The sequence below is a fragment of the Neodiprion virginianus genome, chromosome 7, assembly GCF_021901495.1.
Source record: "Neodiprion virginianus isolate iyNeoVirg1 chromosome 7, iyNeoVirg1.1, whole genome shotgun sequence".
Taxonomy (NCBI): domain Eukaryota; kingdom Metazoa; phylum Arthropoda; class Insecta; order Hymenoptera; family Diprionidae; genus Neodiprion; species Neodiprion virginianus.
In genome coordinates, this window is record NC_060883.1 from 5,518,110 (window position 1) to 5,542,028 (window position 23,919).

Below are 23,919 nucleotides of genomic sequence, written 5' to 3' on the forward strand. Positions count from 1 at the left end.
GAACGCCGAACGTCGCCGTGTCAGTCGGAAATAAATCTTACGTCGCACGCACCTAACCTGAAACATAACTTCGCACGTCCGGATCAAGTATTTGTAAACAAAAACACACCGGGCCGACACTTGAATGTCGGAAGAAGCTCGGACGAGCCCCAAGATTGTAATATCAGCTCCGTAACATTACCGTTGCACCGTCGCACTGGCTTTTACTATAAATCGACCGCTGGACCTGCGAACAGCGAGCAAAATGTAAACAGCGTGTTTGTAACGTGCGATCGGTCGTGAGTTTATGAACGTCGAATCCTCAAACAATATTTCTCAACTGCTAATAAATCTTCATTCGGGATAACGTGGTGTGAAATTTCTTACAATTGGTGCTGATTTTTTGGTAAGTGATAAAGAAAAATTTTTAACAATTCTCGCTTTATCTGCAACAATTTTGGAGTATGTATGTTTTCAATAACAGGCGTATTCTAGTGAGAGGTTGATATTCTACTTGCTTCAAATACTACAAAATTTCGATGGTAGTTGTAACAGCATACATATTAATTACACGTTAACAAGTTTTTTGACAGTTAAAAAATGGTTCCTGAAAATAGTCAACGATATATGTTTATTTATTATAACAAGACTCTTTTCTCAGTGTACGTCTGAACAAAAATTTAATACAAATAAATGTACAAAAAAATACACGGTTAAACGTTACAGCTTTTAAGAATGAATCGTATCGACTGGGCAGTCCGAATTAAAATTTATGAAGATAAGTAATACCATGCAATAAATCTCCAACAATGTTATTTGAGACAGCGATAGTGAACTCGAATGAAACAATATTTACATTACATAATAAAAATGATACTGAGTAAATTCGAAAAACACGTCCTATTATGAGATATCAACAATTCGAAAGTTTATAGAATCCGAATTCAATGATTTCGGGCTTATTTCGATCGTTGATATCTCGAGACATTTACGGCAAATAAAATATGCCAAAACATCATAACAAGCGATGAAAAAATAAGTTACGTCTTAGAAAAATCGTTTAACAGTCGAAATAATAGCAAAGATCGCAGTTCCATCCTGCAGGTTTATGTGAAATGGATTCACATATTCCTGAAAAGACGTTCGCCACTGATTCTTTCTTTATATTTGTGTTCAGACTGCAGAGGAAAAAGGTTTTATATATGTATATCGGTATGAGATTTCATCCCTCTGTTATTATATTTCATACGTCTACATGAGTACACTGAGAAAAATTTCATTTGTTATAATAACTAGAAAAATTCAGTAAAACAGGTATCGTTAAAAAAACTGTTTGAATATTGTTAGTATTACGAAAATCGAGGTACGCGTAACCATTTTGCGTTATTGTCGATCCTTTTCTGGTAATTGCAACGCAAAAATCAGTTTCTTCGGTTTACTCTACTTTTTTAGTTAAACAAGGCTTTAACGTCAATTTAATCTTGCACAAGCATTAAATTTTCGCAACAGTTGCAAGAAAATATAGCAACAGCGATCGTAAAGAGAAAGAATAGTAACGGATACTAGACTTTCCGGTGACAGCTAGAAAACTAATTTTCATTTTCTACCTAGAACTATATTTTTCAATTGTGGTTAAAAATGAAAATAGTTAAGGAGTGAGCGGTAACCGGAACTAAAAATGTCTCTCAACGTAAAGCTAAAGGAAACTGTGCTGTCCGGAATAACGAGAAGCAAGGGAGACTTTAGCGAGGGCCGAAATTCGAGTTATTCAATTTCTCAGCCGTGCTTAACTCTCGGGGCGGGGAACAGCGTGAAACACACTCCAATTATTACCAGCCTCGATGATCCCTTTTTGGTATCAATATCGGATTTAATTTTCCACCTTTAGGATACGGATAGGATGCGGTAATACAGCACCGTTAATAAATAAGTTTCGTCGAATACCACGTCAATTATTATATACGAACAATACTTCACATCACTTACAATTCACTTAATAAATACCTGTTGTTAAGTTATTTTTGTATATTTACATGTACAAATCATATTTTCTTATACGTCTTTTGTATTATTGTTATCATTATTATTCTTACTCATTCGGCTTACGATTCTAACGCTAGAGCCTTTTTCTCCAATTAACAGAGTTCAAATTCACTGAATACGTGTATCCGTGACGCTTTTTTGATTCGTTTTGGACAAAGTTTAAAGCTAACGATGATGCCAGCCGGCGTAGGTATTTTCTTATTCGTTTTTACTCACTAATGATCCGTCGCTTGTCTCCAACTCGACACATGCTTTTGTCCAAGGGAAGTGATTGCGAAAAACAAGAGATAAAATAAGAATAAATACACGCACTGCAAGCTCTGAAGAAATAAGGGCTGCGAGACTGACAGGAATTATTCATCTTCCAGTTGAAAACGATTCTTCTTAGCAGGATTTACAGTGAATTGTTAGATTTTTTCTTAAAAATAACTAAATTCCAGCTTCACATGGAGTCAGAAGCTTTTTTGAACAATGTTTGAATAAAATGGACGGTACTCGTTATTTACTCTAAGTTCTTTGAAATTCTAGCATTTAGGAAGGTATCCCAGGTTGATCTCTCCGATTTTATTTCATTTTGTAATACGTTGTAGAATAAAAATGCCTTGCTTTGGAGGGTGGTTTCACCCTCTTAAAGTGTCCAATGGTAGATAAAAAAAAAAGATATGTCTGTTAGTTATTAGTCTACTATAACATATTACAAAAGAAATCAAATTGGATAAATCGACCTGGGATACCTTCCTTGTAAGTAGTTTTTCAATGTCAGAATTGTATAAAATTTCCTGAAACATTCCAATGCTTTTTTGGCATTTGATTTTTTCGACTGGCTCTGATCAGCCATTAGCGATGAAAAATAACAAAAAACAATCCATACACCGTAAAGCAGAATTTATTTTTCAAGGGTAAAATAAGTATCGCCAAACGAAAATGTTTGCTCTCTTTCTCTCTCTCTCTCTCTCTCTCTCTCTTGCATATAACCGTATAAATTCGAGTCACGTTGAAGTACAAATGGCGAGGGTTACAGCCTGGCGTATTTTGAACGCCGCAATCTCAGAATTGATCTTCGATCGGTTGAAAAATCGCACCCACCGAACCAAGCGACGGTAATCCACGGGACATAGATCAGTGTTGGAGTTCGGGAGGGACATAAAACCCAGCAGGAAAACTCGGCATCCCTGAATTATCACCCACTCTTTTACGCGTGGTTCTCAATCTGATCCAGAATCACAAAAATCCAGTACAGGACTCGTAAAATTTCGATCCAACATCATCCGCCCTCCGGAGGAAAACTCTCAGGATTCGTTGCATTCTGCAGGATCTGGGGGGTAAACTATCGCGGTATTGCTGCCAGCTTTGAACGATTTAACCGAAGGGCTACTCGCGCGTTCAAATCGCTAAGCAATTTTGATTACCTACCGTAGTTCGGGAATTGCATTAAACCGCTTCAATTCGCGTGAAATGGTGCAGAAATCGCTTGAAATCAGTTTCAAACTGCTGTTTGAAATTAGTTTGAAACTGTTTTTAATAATTCCAAAATAGCTTAGAATTATAGATCAGTCTATGACACTCCCTGAAATCGGTTTCAAACAGTTTAAAATAATTTTCAAACCGTTTAAAATCGCTTGATACCACTTCGAATTCGTTTGAAACTGTTTGAAATCAGTTTGAACCCCTTCGTAAAGATTTGAAACTCCCTTAAATTCAGTTGAAATCACTTGTAACAGTTTTAAACTCCTCGAAATTATTTTTAATATCGTTCGTGATGATTTCGAAACAGCTTGAAATTAGTTTGAAACCGTTTTTAATCATTTTTCATCGCTTAGAACGGTTTACAATCGCTTTAAACCCGTTCAAAATCATTCGTCACTTCATCTGTAAATGAACAGCCCTTCGAATTTGTCATTTTGGACGGTTACGGGTCGAAACATAAAATCCGTGCATCTAAAAAAAAAAAACTCCAGTATTTCTTATTTGAAATTTCATCGGCTTATACCTATTCGTCACGTGGTCCCTGGCAATTTCCCCCCGAGTTCATTGTTTGAACAAACTACTACAAGGCACACAGGGATAGGAATTATCTCATTGAAAGGCAGCGGCATAAAGGATCCTCGAAGTTACGAAGAGCACTCGGAAGAAAGCTGGCACGCTTGTGGAGGGAACACTAGTTTTATACCCAGCTCCTCAACGTTCATTGTATACGAATTTGAAATTGCCGGTTTCGTTTTGGAGGCACTTATATATTCTTCCGCGTCATTCTCTGCGCCTCGTACCTACTTCGTTGTAAATTCAACGACCGAACCAGGTGACACTAAATTACCGAAAACTTTCAGGCAGGCACCTATAGTTATATTTCGTCTGAAACCACGGAGTCGAAGGATGACGTATACGTGACTTGGGGTCAAATTCACCCGTGAAAAGTAGTTTCGGCCACTTTTCTACGATACCGCAAAAAAAAAATACCCTTCTCAGAAAAACGCTAGCGTTTTTATCACCGAGCGACGTTCTATCATAACTGCGACGTTTGCGCCATGCACGTGTCGAGAGATCGGAAACAGTTTCAGCTATCGGGATTCTCACTTTGAGATGCGTCATCTGGTGGAAAAAAATCATACTTGTGAAACCGGGTTGCGCTGAAAGAAATTATTAGTTACGGTTACCATTTTCATTTAAAATAGTTAAGGACTGAGCGGTAACCGGAACGAAAAATTTCTCTCACTGTCAGTGCAGAGGAAAGAAGTCAGGAGGCCGAGTAAACTGGGTAACGAGTAAAACCGCAGTGTTTGCTAAGGGAGCGGGGAAAGACGAGGGCGAGGGCGAAGCGAGTCCCTTTCGGTAGGAAGTTCAGGGCGTTCCTCAAGTTAGGGTTACTAATGGCCCCTCATGTTCAGCTGCAGGGGGACTCCGGACCCCCTGGTGCGTCTTTTAAATTTTCAGCTACAGGGGAGTGTCCGTACGAGAATTGGGAGTATTTCCTACCGTCGCGTCATCGCGTCGCCCGCGCATGGAATCCGGTTAGAATGTAATCCACAAGTTCCCTGATTTACCGACCCCTGATGTTACGCCCGCTCTTGCACTTCCGTGCACCCTCAGGAACTCGAATTTCTCCCATGCTGGCTGTCCTGTGGCGGGAACGGAATTCGTCGCTTCAACGAAATCCGATCGAATCTTATCGACGATACTAAAAAATGAATCTCACGTTTTGTTCACTGTTACTATTGGTTGGTGAATGCGGAAGTGTACGGGACATTCCACGGCAAATCTGCAGACCATGTCCCTCACACCCTTCGATTCTGATCATTTTTTAGTATGACGTTATTATCGACCAAGAAGGGTCTCGGAGTTTTGTTTCTTTTTTTTTTTTTAGAATTTTTTAACCATTAGTGAAACGTTGAAAAAAATCGATACGAGCAATTTTTGAAAACCGTCGTTTTTATTAATCTGAAAAAATTCGCACCGATTCCATTATTTAATGTACGATTTTTAATCGCCACACGATAATGGGATCTTGATATTTATTATTTAATTCCAAGTTTTTAGTCTCTCTATGTTAGGATTGGAGTTTTTATCAAAAAAAAAGAAAGATAAACGAAATTCTAAGACTTTCTTAGGTCGGTAACAACGTCATAATAAAAAAATGATGAAATCGAAGGGGGTGAGGCTGATGATTTGACTTAGAATGCCCCTTGTTTATAATATTTTTTTCAGACGATCTCTAAAATCTCTATGGTGAACAGAATGAGCCCATAAACATTAGAGTTCAATAATTTCGAATATTCAATTATGAAACCTTTTCTCAAATAGGATTTTAACGAAAAAATTCATACGCGTGTTGAACAAAGAAAAAGCAAAAATATCGAATCATTTTTTTTTTTTTTTGTTTTTCGGTACATTGATATGAAGAGAACCGTTCAATCTAAGGTGAGTTTATTTTCTACTCGAAGCTTGTGTTTCGTACACAAACCACAACGTCAGGGTAATTTCGGTAAATGAAAGACGAACTTGTTGGCTTCTGAAAGCGAATTCCTAAATTTATCAGTGGCTTTCGAAAATCGCTCTATCGATTTACTCGGCATAATGTGAAAGCTGGGGACTTTAATTTCCCAAGAGATTAAAGAAAAGTATAATAATCAAGTCGAAGACCATCGACGTTGAAATCGAAGTCAAGCTATTTATACGTTTCGTGGTGAAACTGCTACAGGGTGACAACAATTTAAAACGGCTTTCTTTCTTATTCACAACCAACAGCAGTCAACACCCAGTGTAATAACCTCATACTTCGTTCCACTTTGCAGGCATCGATTATTGGATCGTCTCGCGCTGTCTGAGCTGAAGCATTGTTACACATAGAAACACAACTCCAAATACTATCCCTAAGCGTTAGAATATCTCGTAGCAAAGGACGATGAAAAATTGTGATAATTAGCGATCACGATATTCTGTTCGTTGAAATCACCTCTCGAAATATTATCGAAACGAATTTCGATTCTGCTGTGTCACGTGACGTTAAACGAAACTTTGCACCGACAGTGTACAACAGGAATTAATGCATCAAACCACATTACTTACAGTTCAATGTGTGACGAAAGGTTTGCTTTGAATCAGCCGACGTCAAATCCAATTTGCAGTATTAACCGCATTTCACTGGTACAAGTAGAATTCTAACCACGTTAATCTGACGGATTATTAGAAAAAAGAACATACTGAGAAATTGTTACACATTTTACTGGTCTTGGATCTCAGTTTTATTCGTGTTTCACGTAACAGAAATCAGAGATGAATTTAACAGCCAAAATATAGATGATAGTTTCACGTGCAGTATTGTTTATTAATTCCCCCGTTTTCCGGCTAACTTGTTCCTGGTCCAAAACAAAATGCGAGTTCGTTCCTATACGAAATGTGTAACAATGACTTTCAATCTGTTCAACTTTCAAAACAAGTTATCCGGAATGGGAAGGCATTAATCAATGTAACTGTACCTGAAGATTTGATCGAAAATTCAAATAGTTACTCATACTAATTTCTGATAGAAAAATACCGAGGGGCGAACGAATCTCGGTTAGTCAGCGCAAGAGTTGATACTCAATATTGCGTTGACCTGGGATTCGTTTTCAAAAGAATTCGATATTTGTTACTACTTGAACTTTCGACCGATCAAAATTTCAGGAACAGTAAAATGCACAAGTGTCTTAACCTTTTGGCTAACTTGTTTTCGGTCCGAACTAAGATGCGAGTTCAATTCTATACAAATTATATGACAATGACCGACGATGCAGCTGAAGTGAGAAAATGGGATGCATTGTCACATAATTCGTATAGAATCGAAGTCGCATTTTGTTTCGGACCGCAAGCTACCCGGAATTAAGTTTCCTGTATTCTGCAAGAAATCTTAAGCCGGATAAAAGAAACGTTGCCGGACATGATAAGCCGGGGGAAATTCGCATGGAAGAAAAAAGGGAGAATGAGAGGGATGGAAGAGTAAGGAAAAATTATCGAGGTATTAAATTACGATGCACATCGCGGATGAATTGGATCGTGTATAATGATGGTTAACAAGCTTACCTTCTCAGCTCGGTGAACTCCACTGGGATCTTGTTATCTTAGGTGTAGTTGCAACTGCAACCACGATGCGAGTGACCCACATGCATGCGGTGATGGAATTTAGTTTACTTTCCTTACTCTCATTTTGAATGAATTTTTATTAAGGATGCTTTTTTAACCTCACTTTCTCTCTTCTTCAAGCTCTTGGTTGACTTTTGGTTTAGAAAAGTTGAGACAATCTTTCACCTCTCGTTTATCGATCTCTCTTATCTTTGTTATTGCCACAACAGGATATTGTACAATCTATGCTTAATACTGTTTTATCGATCAAGCATCCACGAGATAAGAATTCTATTTATACTTTCATCAAGTTTGCATATTATAAACAAAATTGTTAGTACCGGTTAGTGTTAAAACTTATAAACACAAAATCTCTGAGCTTTTTATAATATAATCGTTAGCGTTACATGCAACCGTTGGGAGTTTAAAAATTCTCACTCACGGAGGCACTGATGCTACATGAAATATAGGTAAAGTGACACATTCCAATCGTCAAAAATGAACAACAGGTTGTTAACTCTACACCTTATACTCATATCGACAAACGAACAACGACACGTTCATGGTAATCAATGCTGCGTGTAAACAAACGTACGTGTAGAGCTTTATTTACACGTGAGTGTTAAAAAAATGATTTAGATACCGCAGATTCATAGCTTACGAGTAAAACAAAATCCTTAGAATTTTTGAATCGCACAGTCACGGGAAGTTGAAGAATACTGGAATCGGGAATAATTCACTTGTACATAACTACAGTCACTCTATTTCCCCTGGATCGGAACCGACGGAAAGAAACGTCTATTCCTTGTCAGTGCGGGCGATTGTCATCGAACGGGGTAAGATTATCGAACGGGTCGAAATATTTTTGCACCTCGGGCTGTTTTTGGTACCCAATTTTTGTATTCTCAGTGTAGAGAGCGTCGCGACGCAACGACGCTCCTTGCTGCGTCGGTTCTTACACTGCGGCCGGGTCCTCGGCCTGCCTCGCTATCGGCGTCGCGGCGTCGCGGCGTCGCGCAGGCGCTTAGAAATCAGCCCCAAACTCATCCGTCGGTCACCTACGTGCCAGGAGCTTGCAAGCAGCCCCTGCGACGAGGGAAACCTCGGCAACGACTTGAGGATTACCAGATTCGGGCTGAGCGATGACTTGAAGAAGTCATTTTCTCCTCCCCAAAATTCTCCTGCGACATGTTCGCCCAGCTTGCTGCAACCATTCGCGAGCCAACGGAAATCGTACAATTTTGCTAGCATTTTTAACGCGATTAGATTCAGTTTTTACTTCTAAATTTAAGCTGTTCTCTTGTAGAACATTGTCTCACTTTTTTTTTGTGTCTCATTTTGTTTTCCAACATGCTAATGGAAATATTTAATAAATATCTAACATCTAATTACACGAAATTTTTACCTTTATACAATATGAGATTTTTTCCTCACAAGCCAATATATCTTACTGGAAAAAAAATTCCAATTCAATATTACCTTTCTTTTTTTTAATAACATCATCAGACACATTTCTATTGTTTAATACTGATTTGTTATAGGCTGGGGGAGAAAATGTTGCAGTTTATTTTTACTGAAACATCAGAGGATTTTCTCCCAACATTTTTCATTCGTTACGAATATTGTATTATTCATCATGCGATTTTATTACTTTTTTTTTATTTTTTTTGCCATGGCCGGAATAACTTCGGAAAAACCTGATTCGAAGAATTTATCAGTGGACGGAAGTTTCAGCGATAAATTCTGAAACTCTACGTAACGTGTTTTGGAGAAGAGATTTAAGTTAAAAAAAAAAACTCTAGTCTGTTTTACACTAGATAAAAGCACAAAAGTGAGACAACTGTGACGAATGAGATAGATAAAATGAGTTATCTATACATGATTCTTGTTCAAGGAGTAAGATTACAATAAACTAAATTTATCTATTTCTTTCGCGTAAGTTGTAATTCACTCATTTTATCAGATTGTCAGATTAAGCTACCCAACTAAATTGTGTATTTAGTTGTTTCAACCACGCGTCTATGTAAATCGAAATTAAAACCCTTTACAGAGATTTGAAACAAATCTCTTATTAAAAATTTATAATACAGCTGTATTTTCTCCTGTAAAAAATTCGAATTATTCTTTATTATCTACATAAACTTCGTAAACATGCATTGAGAATTCGTCGGATTTATGTTCTTCATGAATTTCACTGTAGCGTTTCAATGCAAGATGACGGATTACTTCGTAAAAATTTCAGAACACATGCTTTCAGTACTTGATGTTATTACTTAGAGTACAATTATATACCTATCGTTGATTTTCATATTCATCAAATGATTTCCTCACGTATCCACTGACTTGTTCGTGTAAAAAATTCGCGTTTGCAAAACTGGCATTGCTCCAAGAATGTGGTTATATGATAGCTGTAACTGCTTACTTCGAGTGCTACGCAACAGTAGATAGTGAATATGAGTTATTTCACTATCACCCGGTTATAAGCATTGCGGTTCAAACATAAGAAATGTATAAAAAGTGATTAATAACACGTTGTAGCCATGCTGGGAGAAGTAATCAACTTTTACATTTATTCATTCAAATATGCACCATGTTATGTTCGCTTATCTTTCGAATACATTTACACATTTTTATAGTAATTCATGACTGATGTATTTTATATCTAAACGTATCTGGTGCATGGTCTTTGTCGTAATATTTCGTTACTCTAGAAGTGACATCACGTGAGGCATTTTGAAGAAAATCAGATTTTGTCTCATTGTGAATCGTAAGTTTGGGAAAGGGAAAAGAATGTGTGGAAAATATAGAATAATGTTATTTGCGCTGATGATAGTAAACAAAAATGATACAGCGTACTTATGATGGAAATGGTTCTGAGAAAATTTGAATAAAAGAAGGTTTTACCTTGTTATCTTACATCATCAATTTGAGAAAAGGTTTTATAGTTAGACCGTTCAAAATAGCGAGCAAAATGAGCCAAAAAATATTAGAATCGGATAAAAGAACTACCAGAGTTCAATCATTTCCGATGTTCTGATTACAAAAACGTTCCTGAAATTGTTGAATATCGTAACTCGTGTTATTCGAATTTACTCATATTCATTTCTATTCAATATAGTAGCCTATATAATACAAAACTTAATGTCGTGAGAAAGACGTCTGATGACTAAAACATCTTCATCTTCAACAAATATCTTCATGCTTAAAATATGCCCTCGGAGCCTTTACCGACGTTAGAAAATTGTGCATAAAACATCCTTTAGACGTCTTTCTCGCGAGTTTAAATTTTGTGCTGTCTGGGAGGGTAATAAATTGTTTAACTCGTTTTTATTTTATTTTCCTAACTTTTCCTTCATCCTTAATCGTACTGGGCTGAGCTTCCCTTTAAAAATTCTCTTTGTCGGAGTATCAAATACTCCACACATAGTTGTAGAAATTAGAATTTCGTTGTGGAAAAGCTTTGAGAATTATGTTTGTTTTTCTAAAAAAAAATTCCTTACAATCCGCGATGAGATCATAAAAGAATGAGAAAGCAATCGTTTACAGACGTTACAGCTTATACATATTATCACGAACTCGTAACTGCGAAGGAATTTTTGAATCCCATTATCTCGTATCTTGTACCTAATTCACGACGTAACGACGAGACATGTTGAACAGCGAACGATTCAACTCAATCTACGCATAATAAATCGTCTGTCGATATACAGAGAAATGAACGAGCAGCGTTGAATAAACGGGGCTGCTGCGTGAATCCCGCTACGCAGTCTGTGCGCAAAACCGTTTCTACTGCAAAGTCCGCTGGCCGGCAACGCGTTTGTAACAAACGGCGGGAAAGCAGACGACGCGCATGCGCGGCGTCCGTTGCTACGGAGATGCGGAACGGCGCGCGTTGCGAGAATGCGTATTGATTACTCTCTGTCCTCTCATCTTTATATGTATATCTCTCCGTATCTCCCCCACCACTCCACGAGACGTTGGATGTAGGCTGAAAACACACGCCTATGGAAGTGAGATTGGTCTCGCTGTAACAATGAGCAGGTACACATACACACACGAAAGGATCAAGGCGAAAGATTCTTCCGCCAATTTCTCCCACCAATGATCACGAGGAAGCAAAGATTTGATCGGTACAGCGACGTAGGTTTGATTCTGGTATTCTAACCCTTTAATTCACGCTGAGACGCTCAGCGTACCGACTTTTTTTTATTGAAGTTTTTTATTTATTAAACTACTTTTTTGATAACAAATGTCGAGTCTTTTGGTTCTTTGTTTCATTATTTATTTATTCGAAAATTAGCAGATTTAAGAAAATGGTCGAAATTCGTACCGTTCCACGAAAAAAATGTATATTTTCTGTTAGTATATGGGCTATTCCGCGTCAACCGGATCAGTCATCTCTCAGATATTTTTTTAATTTGGCATGTGGATTGTGTGTGAGGAGTTAGATTTTTGTGCCAAAGCGCGAATCTCTTAATGCAAAATTCGATTTTTTATTAACAATAACAAATTAGACTCCCATTTTTTTCAAAAATTCATAACTTTGGCAAAAAATTAGATACAATATATATTTTTTTTTCAAATTACGCGGAAAGCTCCATAGAATTTTAAAAAAAATACGAAACGGTAAAAAAAAGTTGTTATCAATTGTTTATTTAACAATTAATTTTTCAAAGATTTTTAAAACAGTGACTGACACGATCAAAAAATTTTTTTTAAATTCTGACATGTTCCTTGAACTGTACTACAACCTGTGAAATAATTCCAGAGGGGTGTTTTTCTTCGTTTTTGAGTAAAAAATCATTAAAGGTGTCGATGCGCGTGAAATTGCGGCGCGCCGAGTCTCTACGTAATGGCGGGCGGCCGGTTGCCGTCCACCGCTACCCCGCGGTGGCGTCGCAGCGTTATTTTAGAGTCATTTTCACGATGTAGGATATGATTGAAAAATCTGAAAAAAATACTGTACCTTCACAAGGCCTGCTCAAAGCGATAAGTGAAGTTTCAAGAATGTGTTTTTATTTTAAAATAAGTAGCAAGTTATGTAATTATTATCATTTATGTGCACTCTCATGGTGTGTATTTCGAATCTCTGTAATAAAAAAACGGTGAAAAACACATTCCTGAAACTACACTTATCGCTTTGAGCAGGCCTTGTGAAGGTACAGTATTTTTTTCAGATTCTTCAATCATGTCCTACATCGTGAAAATGACTCTAAAATAACGCTGCGACGCCACCGCGGGGTAGCGGTGGACGGCAACCGGCCGCCCGCCATTACGTAGAGACTCGGCGCGCCGCAATTTCACGCGCATCGACACCTTTAATGATTTTTTACTCAAAAACGAAAAAAAACACCCCTCTGGAATTAATTCACAGGTTGTAGTACAGTTCAAGGAACATGTCAGAATTTAAAAAAAATTTTTTGATCGTGTCAGTCACTGTTTTAAAAATCTTTGAAAAATTAATTGTTAAATAAACAATTGATAACAACTTTTTTTTACCATTTCGTATTTTTTTTAAAATTCTATGGAGCTTTCCGCGTAATTTGAAAAAAAAATATATATTGTATCTAATTTTTTGCCAAAGTTATGAATTTTTGAAAAAAATGGGAGTCTAATTTGTTATTGTTAATAAAAAATCGAATTTTGCATTATGAGATTCGCGCTTTGGCACAAAAATCTAACTCCTCACACACAATCCACATGCCAAATTAAAAAAATATCTGAGAGATGACTGATCCGGTTGACGCGGAATAGCCCATATAACGTGGAAATCGGTATGCTAATTTTTAGACAAACTTAATACTCACCAAAAAAATTTACAGAAGCTATTCGATATTTTTCTTCTTGTTGTTTTTGTTTTTACGCCATATTACATCCGCCATTTTGAATTTAAAATTTTCTACTCCAGATTCGTAATTAGCGACCCCAAAAACCCGTGTATGCAAAGTTTCAAGTGAATCGCATGTAAGGAAAAATGTATGCATGAAAGGGTTGAGTTTAATCAGCGTGTAGAATGCTCTGAACTTCTGACGGTGAAATGCTTACCGTAGAATTTTCAAGCTTTCAATGACACTTGATGTAGCATTGAGCATTTAATGTGGCGATAATATCGCTCTCTTGAAAAACTGTCTCGTATTTTATTAAAGAACTTGGTGAATTTTTCTTTCTGGAAATGGTTACTGCTCATTCATTTGGTTGTTGATTCTTCAGCGATCAGACTTGAAACCTCTTCAGTTGATGTTCCGAATGTTAGAACACTTAGTTTTAATCATCAAGTTTGTGATAAAACAGTTTTCTGTAATAATCAAAACTACATGTGGATACATAAGCATTAGCTTTTATTACAAAATAAATGAAAATAAAAATGAATACGTATCAACCGAAAGTATAAGATACCTAATATATTGTTTGGTTTCACTCGTCTTTCGCTTCTGTTAATTTTTTTTTTTTTGTTTACAGTATAGGTGTGTTTAACATCGTCAGATCCGCGGATTTCAGCCATTCGGTATTTGGGAATTTCAAGTATCCTATAATCTGTGCTACTGATTTCATATCACGAACCTCTGCGGAAAATTTTGTGCTGACATTCATTGTGTACAGTGCCTAATCAGCCTTTCGGTGAGAGCGCTTTTTTCAGGTCATGAAGTTCAACGTCGTGCAGGTTTTGCTTCGCTTGCAGTTTTCCGGAAGATTGTTCCGGTTAATTAGATCGAAGAATACCTGAAACATACGTTATTCAACAAAACTCACCTTTCGATCTGTGAAGTGGCGATAAATGTCACCAAGGAAAGTATTTCCCACAAACGAAGGTGCAAACTTTGAGCCATTTGTTTCGGAAATTTACTCTTTGAATTACACCGTTAGTACTTTAAGGGCGCATTTACGGCTGAAAAATCTTCATTTTTGATGGGCCGGTATCAATTTTTGGCATTTTTAACGTTTTTTACTGCAACTCTTTCAGAATTTAATCTTTAAATGCATTTTTCTCCGCTTTTGATTTTTCAAACTTGCGGGCAAGGCTTCTCCTACAGTTTCTAACCGATTCATCTGAAATTCTTACACGTTATTTTTTTAGTATTTTTCACACATCGTCATAGGATTTTTCCCAAATCTTCACGCCTGAATGAGATACCCTGAATTTTATGTTGAAAAACGGCTCATTTTCTGTCAAGATTCTGAAAACTGACGTATTTTTTTGCAAAATAAAGCTATTGAGAAAATCCCATTACAATATTTGGGCAGTTGCAAACAGATTATGCCAGAATGAATTTTCACCTTTTTACACTCTATTAAAATTGCACTCTGTGCATCACCCTCATAGATTTAAATGAGGATATAGTGAGGCTAATTTACTCAAAAATATATAAAAAATAGATACCTAATACCTCTAAAATTTTTCAAACTTTTTCCGCATGAGAAAAAAATTAACTGAAATATCGACGAATTTCTTGAAATTCCTGTAAAGACCTTCTTAAAAAAAAAAAAAAAATATCTGCCAACTGCCGACGACAAATATATGAACTACTCGGATTACCGGAAAATATGGAACAAGAAACAAATCGACAGTGTCTCTTTCAAGTGGCCGTCGCAGTTTGATTGTGAGTGCCAACAACTGTATCCGTCATTTCACATGAACGACCTAATCCCACTGGATTAACACGATTATTACCACAACGTGTCTTGTCAGTGTCGCCGACAAAAAGTTGGCGCAGGCATTGTTACGAAATAATTGTAATAACAACAAGGAAATCTCGCAATTCGTCACGGCACTCTTCCGCAACCTTCTTCAAACTCGAAACACAATGGCGCATTTCGCTAATACAAAGGATGTGTCACCTAACTCTTAAATTATAGTTACTTGTTTTTTTTTTTTTTTTTTAATACACATCGTATACCGTATTATATTTTTTTGTACCTAATGACGCGTCATTACGATAACACATATTTATTCGATTCACATCTCACTTTGAAATTAAGTTTGAATTATATATTTTACGATTCTTGTTTGGTCATTTTTTATCACCAATTATTTTAAATCTGAAAAAAAAGATACCGTCGCCTTTTTCTCTTTAACTACAATCTTATAATCTTATGGACATGCTAATTTCACAGTGATTATTTACTTCTGATTTTTCATACAATCGGTAATTGGTATCGTAACAATTTTTGTTGTACTTAACGATGGTTAATGTATGATTGATCATTAGTAATATAAACATACCTGCCACGGTTCGTTACTTGTTGATGTGGAAGAACGAATTACTAAATTAAAACAGAACGATAAAAATAAATTTAACTCAAGCATTATGTGATTTATTTCACATGAAAATCTGTTTACGTTATTTTCTAATTTGCTGAATTGAAACAAAAATTGACTATAATATTAAGGTTCGAAAATTCTATCCCTGATTTTCTGATTTTCAATGAAAAGCTTTGTCGCATAAATACCAATGAAGCGTTGATTCCCTGCAGCTTTATTTCGAGGTCGGTTTTTCACGTTATCGGTTCAGGTGTCTGGAAAAATTGTGGTCGAAGGATTCTTTTCAGGCACAGGCAGCAGTTGTACGGGATCGAAGTAAACTTTTTTCCCTTGGGGCTCAGGCGCCAAAGTAACACGGAGAACGAACCGCGGGATAAGGGGGGCTGGTGGGAAATAAATGTTGATGAAAAGGAAGGGAAAAACGCGGCAACAGAAGAAAACGCTAAAGCTGAGGGAGTTCGACCAAAGAAAAACTACATAATAACCTAACGTAGATATTGCGTGTGCTTTTTCGATCAAACTTTTTTTTACACAAGGAGTTTCGCTTGTCGAAATAACTGCTGAATCGCGTCGAAGAAGAGAATTAGATTATTTCAAATACCAGCATTTTCTTAGAAATATTGTATTCTTCCGTCCGTTAAACATAATCGTCGATTCTTTCAAATAATTTCTTAAATCGTATGAATATACGTATAACTAAGCAAAAATTCTGTGAGTGAGTTTTGCAAACAGTGACTCGGCAAAAAGAAATTCCAAGTTATTTTCTACTCATTAAGAATTATACTTGCAAAATATTTTCTTACCGATATTTATATTTTTTCATCAACCTTAACTGAACTATTATATATTCGTTTCTTAACACTGACGGTTTGAGATTCGCACGCTTGAATTATTTATATTGCCTGCATACCGGAATCACGCACAACGTTACAAATTAATAAGCGGATCTAAGTTTTCACCGGAAATGTTCATCGACCGTGTGTATAAATGACATAATCCTTAAGATTCCTTGAATTTTCTTTGCGCACTTGCGAGTTTAAAACGCGCTGCAAGAAACAATGCAAACCATAAACAAACTCTCGAGGATTATTTCTCACCTTGTAACCAGATTTTTATCTTTTCAAACTCACGTTCGTGAGTTCTTCTCTTCTCGAGAATTGTCAATAAAAGTAGTTTTGTATCTACATATATACCGTGCATTTTGCGCAAGACTGTTCAACGACTGCTGATACATCAAAACTTACACTGAGAAAAATTTCGTTTGTCGTGGTAACTAGAAAAATTCAATGAAACAGGTATCGTTAAAAAAACTGTTCGAATATTGTTGGTATTACGAAAAACGAGGTACGCGTAACCATTTTGCGCTATTGTCGATCCTTTTTTGGTAATTGCAACGCAAAATCAGTTTGTGAGGTTTACTATACTTTTTTAGTTAAACAAGGCCTTAACGTCAATTTATTCTTGCACAAGCATTAAATTTTCGCAACAGTTGCAAGAAAATATAGCAACAGTGATCGTAATGAGAAAGAATAGTAACGGATACTAGACTTTCCGGTAACAGCTAGAAAACTAATTTTCATTTTCTACCTAGAACTATATTTTTCGATTGTGGTAAAAAATGAAAATAGTTAAGGACTGAGCGGTAACTGGAATTACAAAATTCTCTGAGTGTAAGAGATATGAAATGCAGTCGTTGCGCCAACATCATGATTCGGCGTAGTAGTTTCAGGTTAGCCACAAATTCTAGTTCAAAAAATCCCATGATTTTCCAGGACACAAGTCCCAGTTTTCCTTGAAATTTTCCCAGTTCTAGTAAGTTACTAAAACCTAAATCGTTCAGCTTATCAACTCTATATTCGCTTCAAATTAAAATGTTCGAAAAAAGTAAGTTTGGGCCAATATTTTTTTTTTCTCGACGTAAAATAGTAAATTTCTCACCTCAAAAAATCATTTCTAATTCTCTTGATGAAAAAATGATATTTTCACTTTCTTCCGGGACCTCATTTAAATTTCATGATATTTCCAGGTTTTCTCTGAGATACAGAAACCTGCCTTCGATCTGAAGGTGGATGGACGATATGCACTGATAATATAAGTCTACAGCATCCCAGAAGTTCCAGTCAATCTCTTGTCAACTAATTTGATACCAATTTACGTTACGAAATGACACTTTAATTTCCATACTGATTAATTGGGTGACCGGCATGTGTTTGTGAACAAGGCCAGGAAAGGAATATGTCACAACAGCGACAGTATCTTGGTTCAATTGCAAAAATCTTGGTCTACCTAGCGTCACTACCATTGTAGAGATCGCAAAGCTTGGGTGTCATTAGAGTTGGTGGAGGTACCATGCGTGACAATGATCGCATGGTTAGGTTCTTCGTCACACTTTTGTTTTCACCGTACTCATCATAGCGTCACACTTGGTGATCGCAGGGACGAAGTTCAGTGGATAGATTTTTTTATTGTACGCTCCTGGAAGAGACTATGAGAAAAATGGAAGCACATTTTTTTTCTAGCACCGTTTTAAACACCACATCACGCATTTCGACCATACGTAATTAACATGAATGTTAATTCTTACGTTATGGAAATCTCAAGCACAAATAACAGAGTAAAGACTCCGCTTGGATGGAAAATATCTTTAGAATTATCCATCATGCATTTGGAATGCTGATGTAATATTCGTCTCGTAGGATACTAAATACCGTGATGAGACAAAGGAACTACCAGTAACGCCATTGATCATGGGATATTTTCGGGTGTGTACGATGAGTATTTGATTGATAGACCCTTTGACCTCGCGGAAGATAAGAAGCATGAAAGAAATTTGGACTTTTGAATGAATTCGTCCCTGAAGGGCAACCTGCGACAGTTCTCCCTCCCACATACTAGTTCAACGGCTATATAAGAGGTGAAACTCCGAGCGAAGAGAGTCACTTTTGAATCAACTGGGTGCTAGAAGATCAGAAGACTTAGTTGAAGTGTGTTTTCGAAAATTTCTTGTCTCGTATTTCATAGCAGTTATTAAAAATGAGACTCCTGTGTGATGTCGTCGCCCTTTTTCTTATCTTTTGCGCAAGTGACAGCGCTCATACTGTTCCGAATCAGAAGAATAGAGGTGCCAGATCGACCGTGGATAATGTTCTGTTGTTAGACAAAAAAACTGACGATAGATTGTCCATTGATTTAACCGATAAACGGAGGAATGCTTCGATCGCATTTGGGGATAAAGAGGGCGAAGACGAGGATGAGAGAATATTAGTAAAGCCGGAAGAATTCCGGAAGACGAAAAAGCAGCCGCGAACTTTTCTTGGACCACTAAGTTTGAATTTTAAAGATAAGTTGAATCCGAAACGTGGAATAATCTACGACACGCGCGACAGTACTGGTGGTGGCTATACTAGTGGTTAGTGTAACATCTTTTTTACACTATGCAATATTAAAACACAACGTGCCATCAACTTATGACTTCGTGTTGGTCATTTTTCGCTTTGATTGACAAATTTCAAGCCATTCCCAACTCAAAAATTAACTATCAAAAATTTGGTCTGCTTGTAACCCTATCGGGACCTTAACTCCACAGGCTTCAGCTGTTGTGGATCCAGGTATGGAAGTTCAATGTACCCCGAGAGACCTGAATATGGCTACAGCGAGTCCTCTGGGGGTGGACGATATTCGTTCAGACCATCAGGACGGCCAAGTGACAGGTTGTGGCAAAATTACGATTGTATTATTTACTCACAACTTTTATAAGATTAGCTGACATCGTTTTGTCTCACAGTCATTTCATATTCCATACCACAAAGGTGCGTGAAACGTAACAAACTCTTGTTTCCCAATTCGTTGAAATTTATTTCAAACCCGAAGCTGCTGTTTCACTTCTTGATAAGTCACGTTAATGAATATTTTGATACACTGTAGTGTCAACTAGTTGACGGAACACAGCTCTTTGCATCTTCTCGGTACAAACGTGACTGTCTTCGATATTTATAAAGAATTACTAATTATACGTGAATTTCAAGCTTTTTTTTTGTAATATCGTACTACAAAAAGTAGGTTACTCGATCTATGCAGTAAACTAATCGTAACACGAAATGCTGAATGCATAAGGCATTTTTTGTCAACCTTTCACCAGTCCTGTTTGAATCGATAAAATCATACTTCACGATTCTGACATGTACATACTTGTGCTGGAAGTGGTTTGTATCTTCATTTTAAGCATCCGAGACGTCCTTCGACAAGGGCAACGAGACAAAAAAATATTCATCCTTGTAATTGTTCCAGCGATCCCAAACACTAGTCGACAGTTATCAAGTGATATGACAATTTGCTTCGTACCACTCTTTGTATAATTCACACATCGTGAGAATGGTCCGCTACGATATGAAGTATTCATCAGTTCCCTTTATACGATAGGTATGGCACACCGAGTTCGAGTCATCCGTCAGATTCGTCTGACGGAGATCGTCGACCTGGTGGTGGTGGAGGAGGAGGAGGAGGAGGAGGTGGTTACGGTGGTAGCCTTGGAGGATCGTATCCCTCGAGATATGGGCCACCCAGAGGAGGCTACAGTGGTGGAAGTGACGGGGACAGGTGTGATTAAACGGCAAACTCACAAGTCCTGTATAATACAAGTAGCACATGGTCGATTCACATTTCACATATCGCGAGTAGGAAATAGAGTCAACGAATTGGAGACTAATTAAGAAAGCGTATTTGAAACCAATAGTCGACTGTACGTCAACCATACGGTTACAATTGTTCGCTAGGTTGTCAATTGATATTCAGCATTGTAAAGCAAGTGTACCAGTTGTAGTCACGTTTAGACCCAATTATTGACCCTTCTATTTTCCAAAATTATAAATGTATGGCACAAATTCCGAATTTCTCGACGACTAAAACCAATTGCTAGTTGGTCAGACACTACTAATTTTTTTTTTTGACAATTTGAGAACTAAGGTGTTTGGATTTGGAAGCAAACTCAGTCCACGTCAAGGCCTTTGTTTCTGAATCCATGTATTAGAGACGAGCTGACCGCCCGACCATAACAACGCTCTAACGACCACCAGCGTCTATCGCATGACAACAATCGGTAATCCGGCTTTTGAATGACGAAACACAGCTCAGATATCAGTCTGTATTCGGTGGTCGGCTAGTGCGGTTGTACGATCTGGAGCTACACTAGATTTAATTAGATAATAAGTATTATATTCACCCTTCAATACAATGTACCTCCAGTCTCAATCGTTGTCATGCCAACACCAGAAATAAATTTTATCTTCTATTCCAAACCGACATAAGGATTAAACAGAACAACCAAACGAAGTCAATAATTGGGAAAGGGTCAATAACTGGTACATTTACCTTACAAGTCGCCCGTAAATCGACTTTGTCGTTAACAAAAAAATGGTCAGCCAGAACTTTGAAATTTTTAGTAATACCACGTTTGTTTTATCTTGTTACATTTACTGTGGGGAATTCTATACGATATCCAACTTTTGTTTCGGCGTTGTCTTAATCTTGACGGTTTTTAAGACATTCGTCGACGTGGTACCAAGGTTGGACCAGCGTCGAATTTTGGCCTATTGACAGTCATTACCGCATCTCACAATCAGTCACCGTCTTTCCAACTTTCGAACGACTCCAAGTCAAATTTTTCATTTGTCGGCATTATGTCGGATATAGTTATTCAAATGATGATCTACGTTTCGTTAAGTGTCCTACTCGGGATTACATGATACTCACCGCCAATTTTTGCACGTTACAGGTATAACAGTGATTCTCATTCAGTCTATGGAGGTTCATCGTCGAGCAGTTCAACAGGATCTGGTGGATTGTACGGCCGACCGAGTTTTAGCATAAATGGACTTGGTAGTTACGATCCGGGACATGGAACTGGTTATGGTGGAAGTGGTTCGAGTATCGGAAGTGGTTTTGGCGGCGGTGGATCGAGCAGCGGCCACAGTGGCTATGGTGGTATCGGGTCGAATGACGGCGGCTATGGTGGAAGTGGACCAGGAAGTTTTGGAGGCAGTGGATCCGGTGGATCCGGTGGAGGCGGTTACGGAGGTGGAGGTGGAGGCTACAGTGGCTATGGAGGTAGTGGTCCGTTTGGTTTTGGATCAATGGATCACGGATTTGGAGGAGGTGGAGGTTACGGTCACGGAGAAGGAGGAATGATGCCGAGTCAATCTGCTGGCGGAAACATTCAGACCCAGAAGGTCAGTTGTCGTTATAGTTTGCTATTTTCCAGGATAAGGGATTCGCAGGCCTTTGTCAATGACGTACTCTCTTTTATCAGGCCTTGGCTCTAAAGGCTCTTGCTGGTGTTGCTCTGATAGGAGCTGCAGCTGCCTTAGCAACGAATCCAGTGCTCTTGCCTCTGGGAATTGCTCATGGAAGAAGGAGACGGTCGGCTGCTGACAATTTCTGGAATGAACATCCTTTGATGTTATTGAAGGAGTATATTTCCCAGGTACTTTGAATTTTTCCTAGAAATAGATATCGATTATAGTAATTGCGAAAGACGTCGCGTGGAACCTCAACATTATCTCATCATTCGTTTATCACGTTAATCGATATGCTTAATACACAGATACCTAGAAACGATATTCAGAAAGAAGATATCATCGTTCTGAGCCGTTTTCTGGCGTCCCGAAAGTGTGTTGCCAGACTGGCCTGTGAAGTACAACGAGAATACTTTGCGGAACTCGCGCAATACAAGAACATTAACGATAGAGAAAACAGCATATACTACAACTTGGAGCATCGCTTTTTGGATTTGTATGAAAACAATACTTTTTTCGATAATATTTACCCGGTCAAAGCCATTCACTGTCTAAGGATTGATCGTATATAACTTTCAGGGTACAAAGCAACGTTTTGAACAACAATTATGTCAACGAACAATTGAAGAAAGAGATCAAACTGGCCCTAGCGATTGGTGCCCAAGAAGGAAGATGTGAAATTTTTTTGTGCACCTTGCCGAAGGACTGATATATTCTTCATTGATTACGCTTCTAATAAATTTAAGTGCTCATTAAAATAGCTGTATAGATACAGTATTAAACACATCTGTTCTTGTTTGGTTATAATTGTTCACTTGGTGTTGTTCCCCATACTTTTCCTAATTACAAAGTAAATCACCAATTGAATATTACAGGTATGTGTGTAAAATTCGGTTCAGCGAATTCGCCATAAACCATGGCTGTCGAAAAAGAACTGTAAATCTACTTGAGTTTGAGTTATTTAATTTAGACTTACTTTAATGTTAGAATTACTCATTCTGAATACCATTTGACCATACAGAAAATTTAATTTAAAATATATATTGACTCGATAATGAAATTTCTCTTTCAATGATTCACTTAGCGTAGAAAGCTGAATTTTTTATTAATACGTCAGGTGTTTCTAACTCGAAATTATTTTCACTTTACTTTCTGGCAGTTGGGATTTTGATACACTTTTATCGATACTGCTGATTATCGATAAAGACTACGGATATTTTGACCTCTAGTTGTCGATATCCATAAATATCGATAGATATTGTGCAACATTAGCTGAAAGACTAGTTGAAAAGAATATAAGCTATATTGGCTGGCAGATAGCGTTGACTGAAGAATATAAAGACAGTTGCCCTAATGGGCTTTCGTGTGACGACCGAAAATTGTCGTACGCTTGCGCTCTCTCAGATGTTCCAATGGCAGAGTTAAGAATTTATTGCAGAACATCAGAGAGTTACCGATTTCGACATGATGCTGGCTGCATTCACCTTCCGAGTAACAGAGTCTTTGCAAGGATAACCCCAAGCCAGGTACTTGGCCTGTGTGTACTTACGGACTTGTCGGCGATACAAGAAATTAATAATAAGAATGAATTTCTTCAAAATTTGGTAGGAAAACAGTGATTTAATTGAAGTATAAGTACCCGCGAGAAGAATGTATACTTTCCAGGAGACAAACTAGATTATCTGATATGACACGGCTATAATATGAAAACAGAAGAATTATTCATTTCGAAATGGGATTCTATTCAATTCG

At 37.5% G+C, this 23,919-nt stretch overlaps 2 protein-coding genes across 5 annotated transcripts in view; one reads left to right on the forward strand and one right to left on the reverse strand.

The window, feature by feature from the left end:
- The window catches only part of LOC124308721 (uncharacterized), a 46,148-nt gene extending 31,837 nt beyond the window's left edge, over positions 1-14,311 (reverse strand). The window contains exons 1-2 of one of the 2 annotated variants that reach the window (XM_046771695.1): positions 14,179-14,311; positions 11,242-11,642 (exon numbers count right to left, since the gene is read on the reverse strand). The gene's annotated coding sequence lies outside the window, so the exon portion shown is untranslated. Of the gene's footprint in view, positions 1-7,578; positions 8,593-11,241; positions 11,643-14,178 lie in introns of those variants that run through there. The other variant, XM_046771692.1, reaches the window with a different exon arrangement.
- On the forward strand, positions 169-23,110 carry LOC124308722 (loricrin-like). 3 transcript variants are annotated; one of them, XM_046771698.1, is made up of 8 exons: positions 169-385; positions 18,574-19,286; positions 19,464-19,587; positions 20,297-20,473; positions 21,648-22,101; positions 22,182-22,355; positions 22,476-22,663; positions 22,747-23,110. In XM_046771698.1, exons 2-8 carry the CDS (start codon positions 18,911-18,913, stop codon positions 22,874-22,876), a joined length of 1,623 nt encoding a protein of 540 aa, XP_046627654.1. In that variant the 5' UTR covers positions 169-385; positions 18,574-18,910; the 3' UTR covers positions 22,877-23,110. The 3 variants fall into 3 exon arrangements, with proteins under 3 accessions (XP_046627654.1, XP_046627655.1, XP_046627656.1); XM_046771699.1 differs by lacking the exon at positions 20,297-20,473; XM_046771700.1 differs by lacking the exon at positions 18,574-19,286 and having other exon boundaries at positions 22,747-23,107.
- The last annotated feature ends 809 nt before the right edge of the window (positions 23,111-23,919 follow it).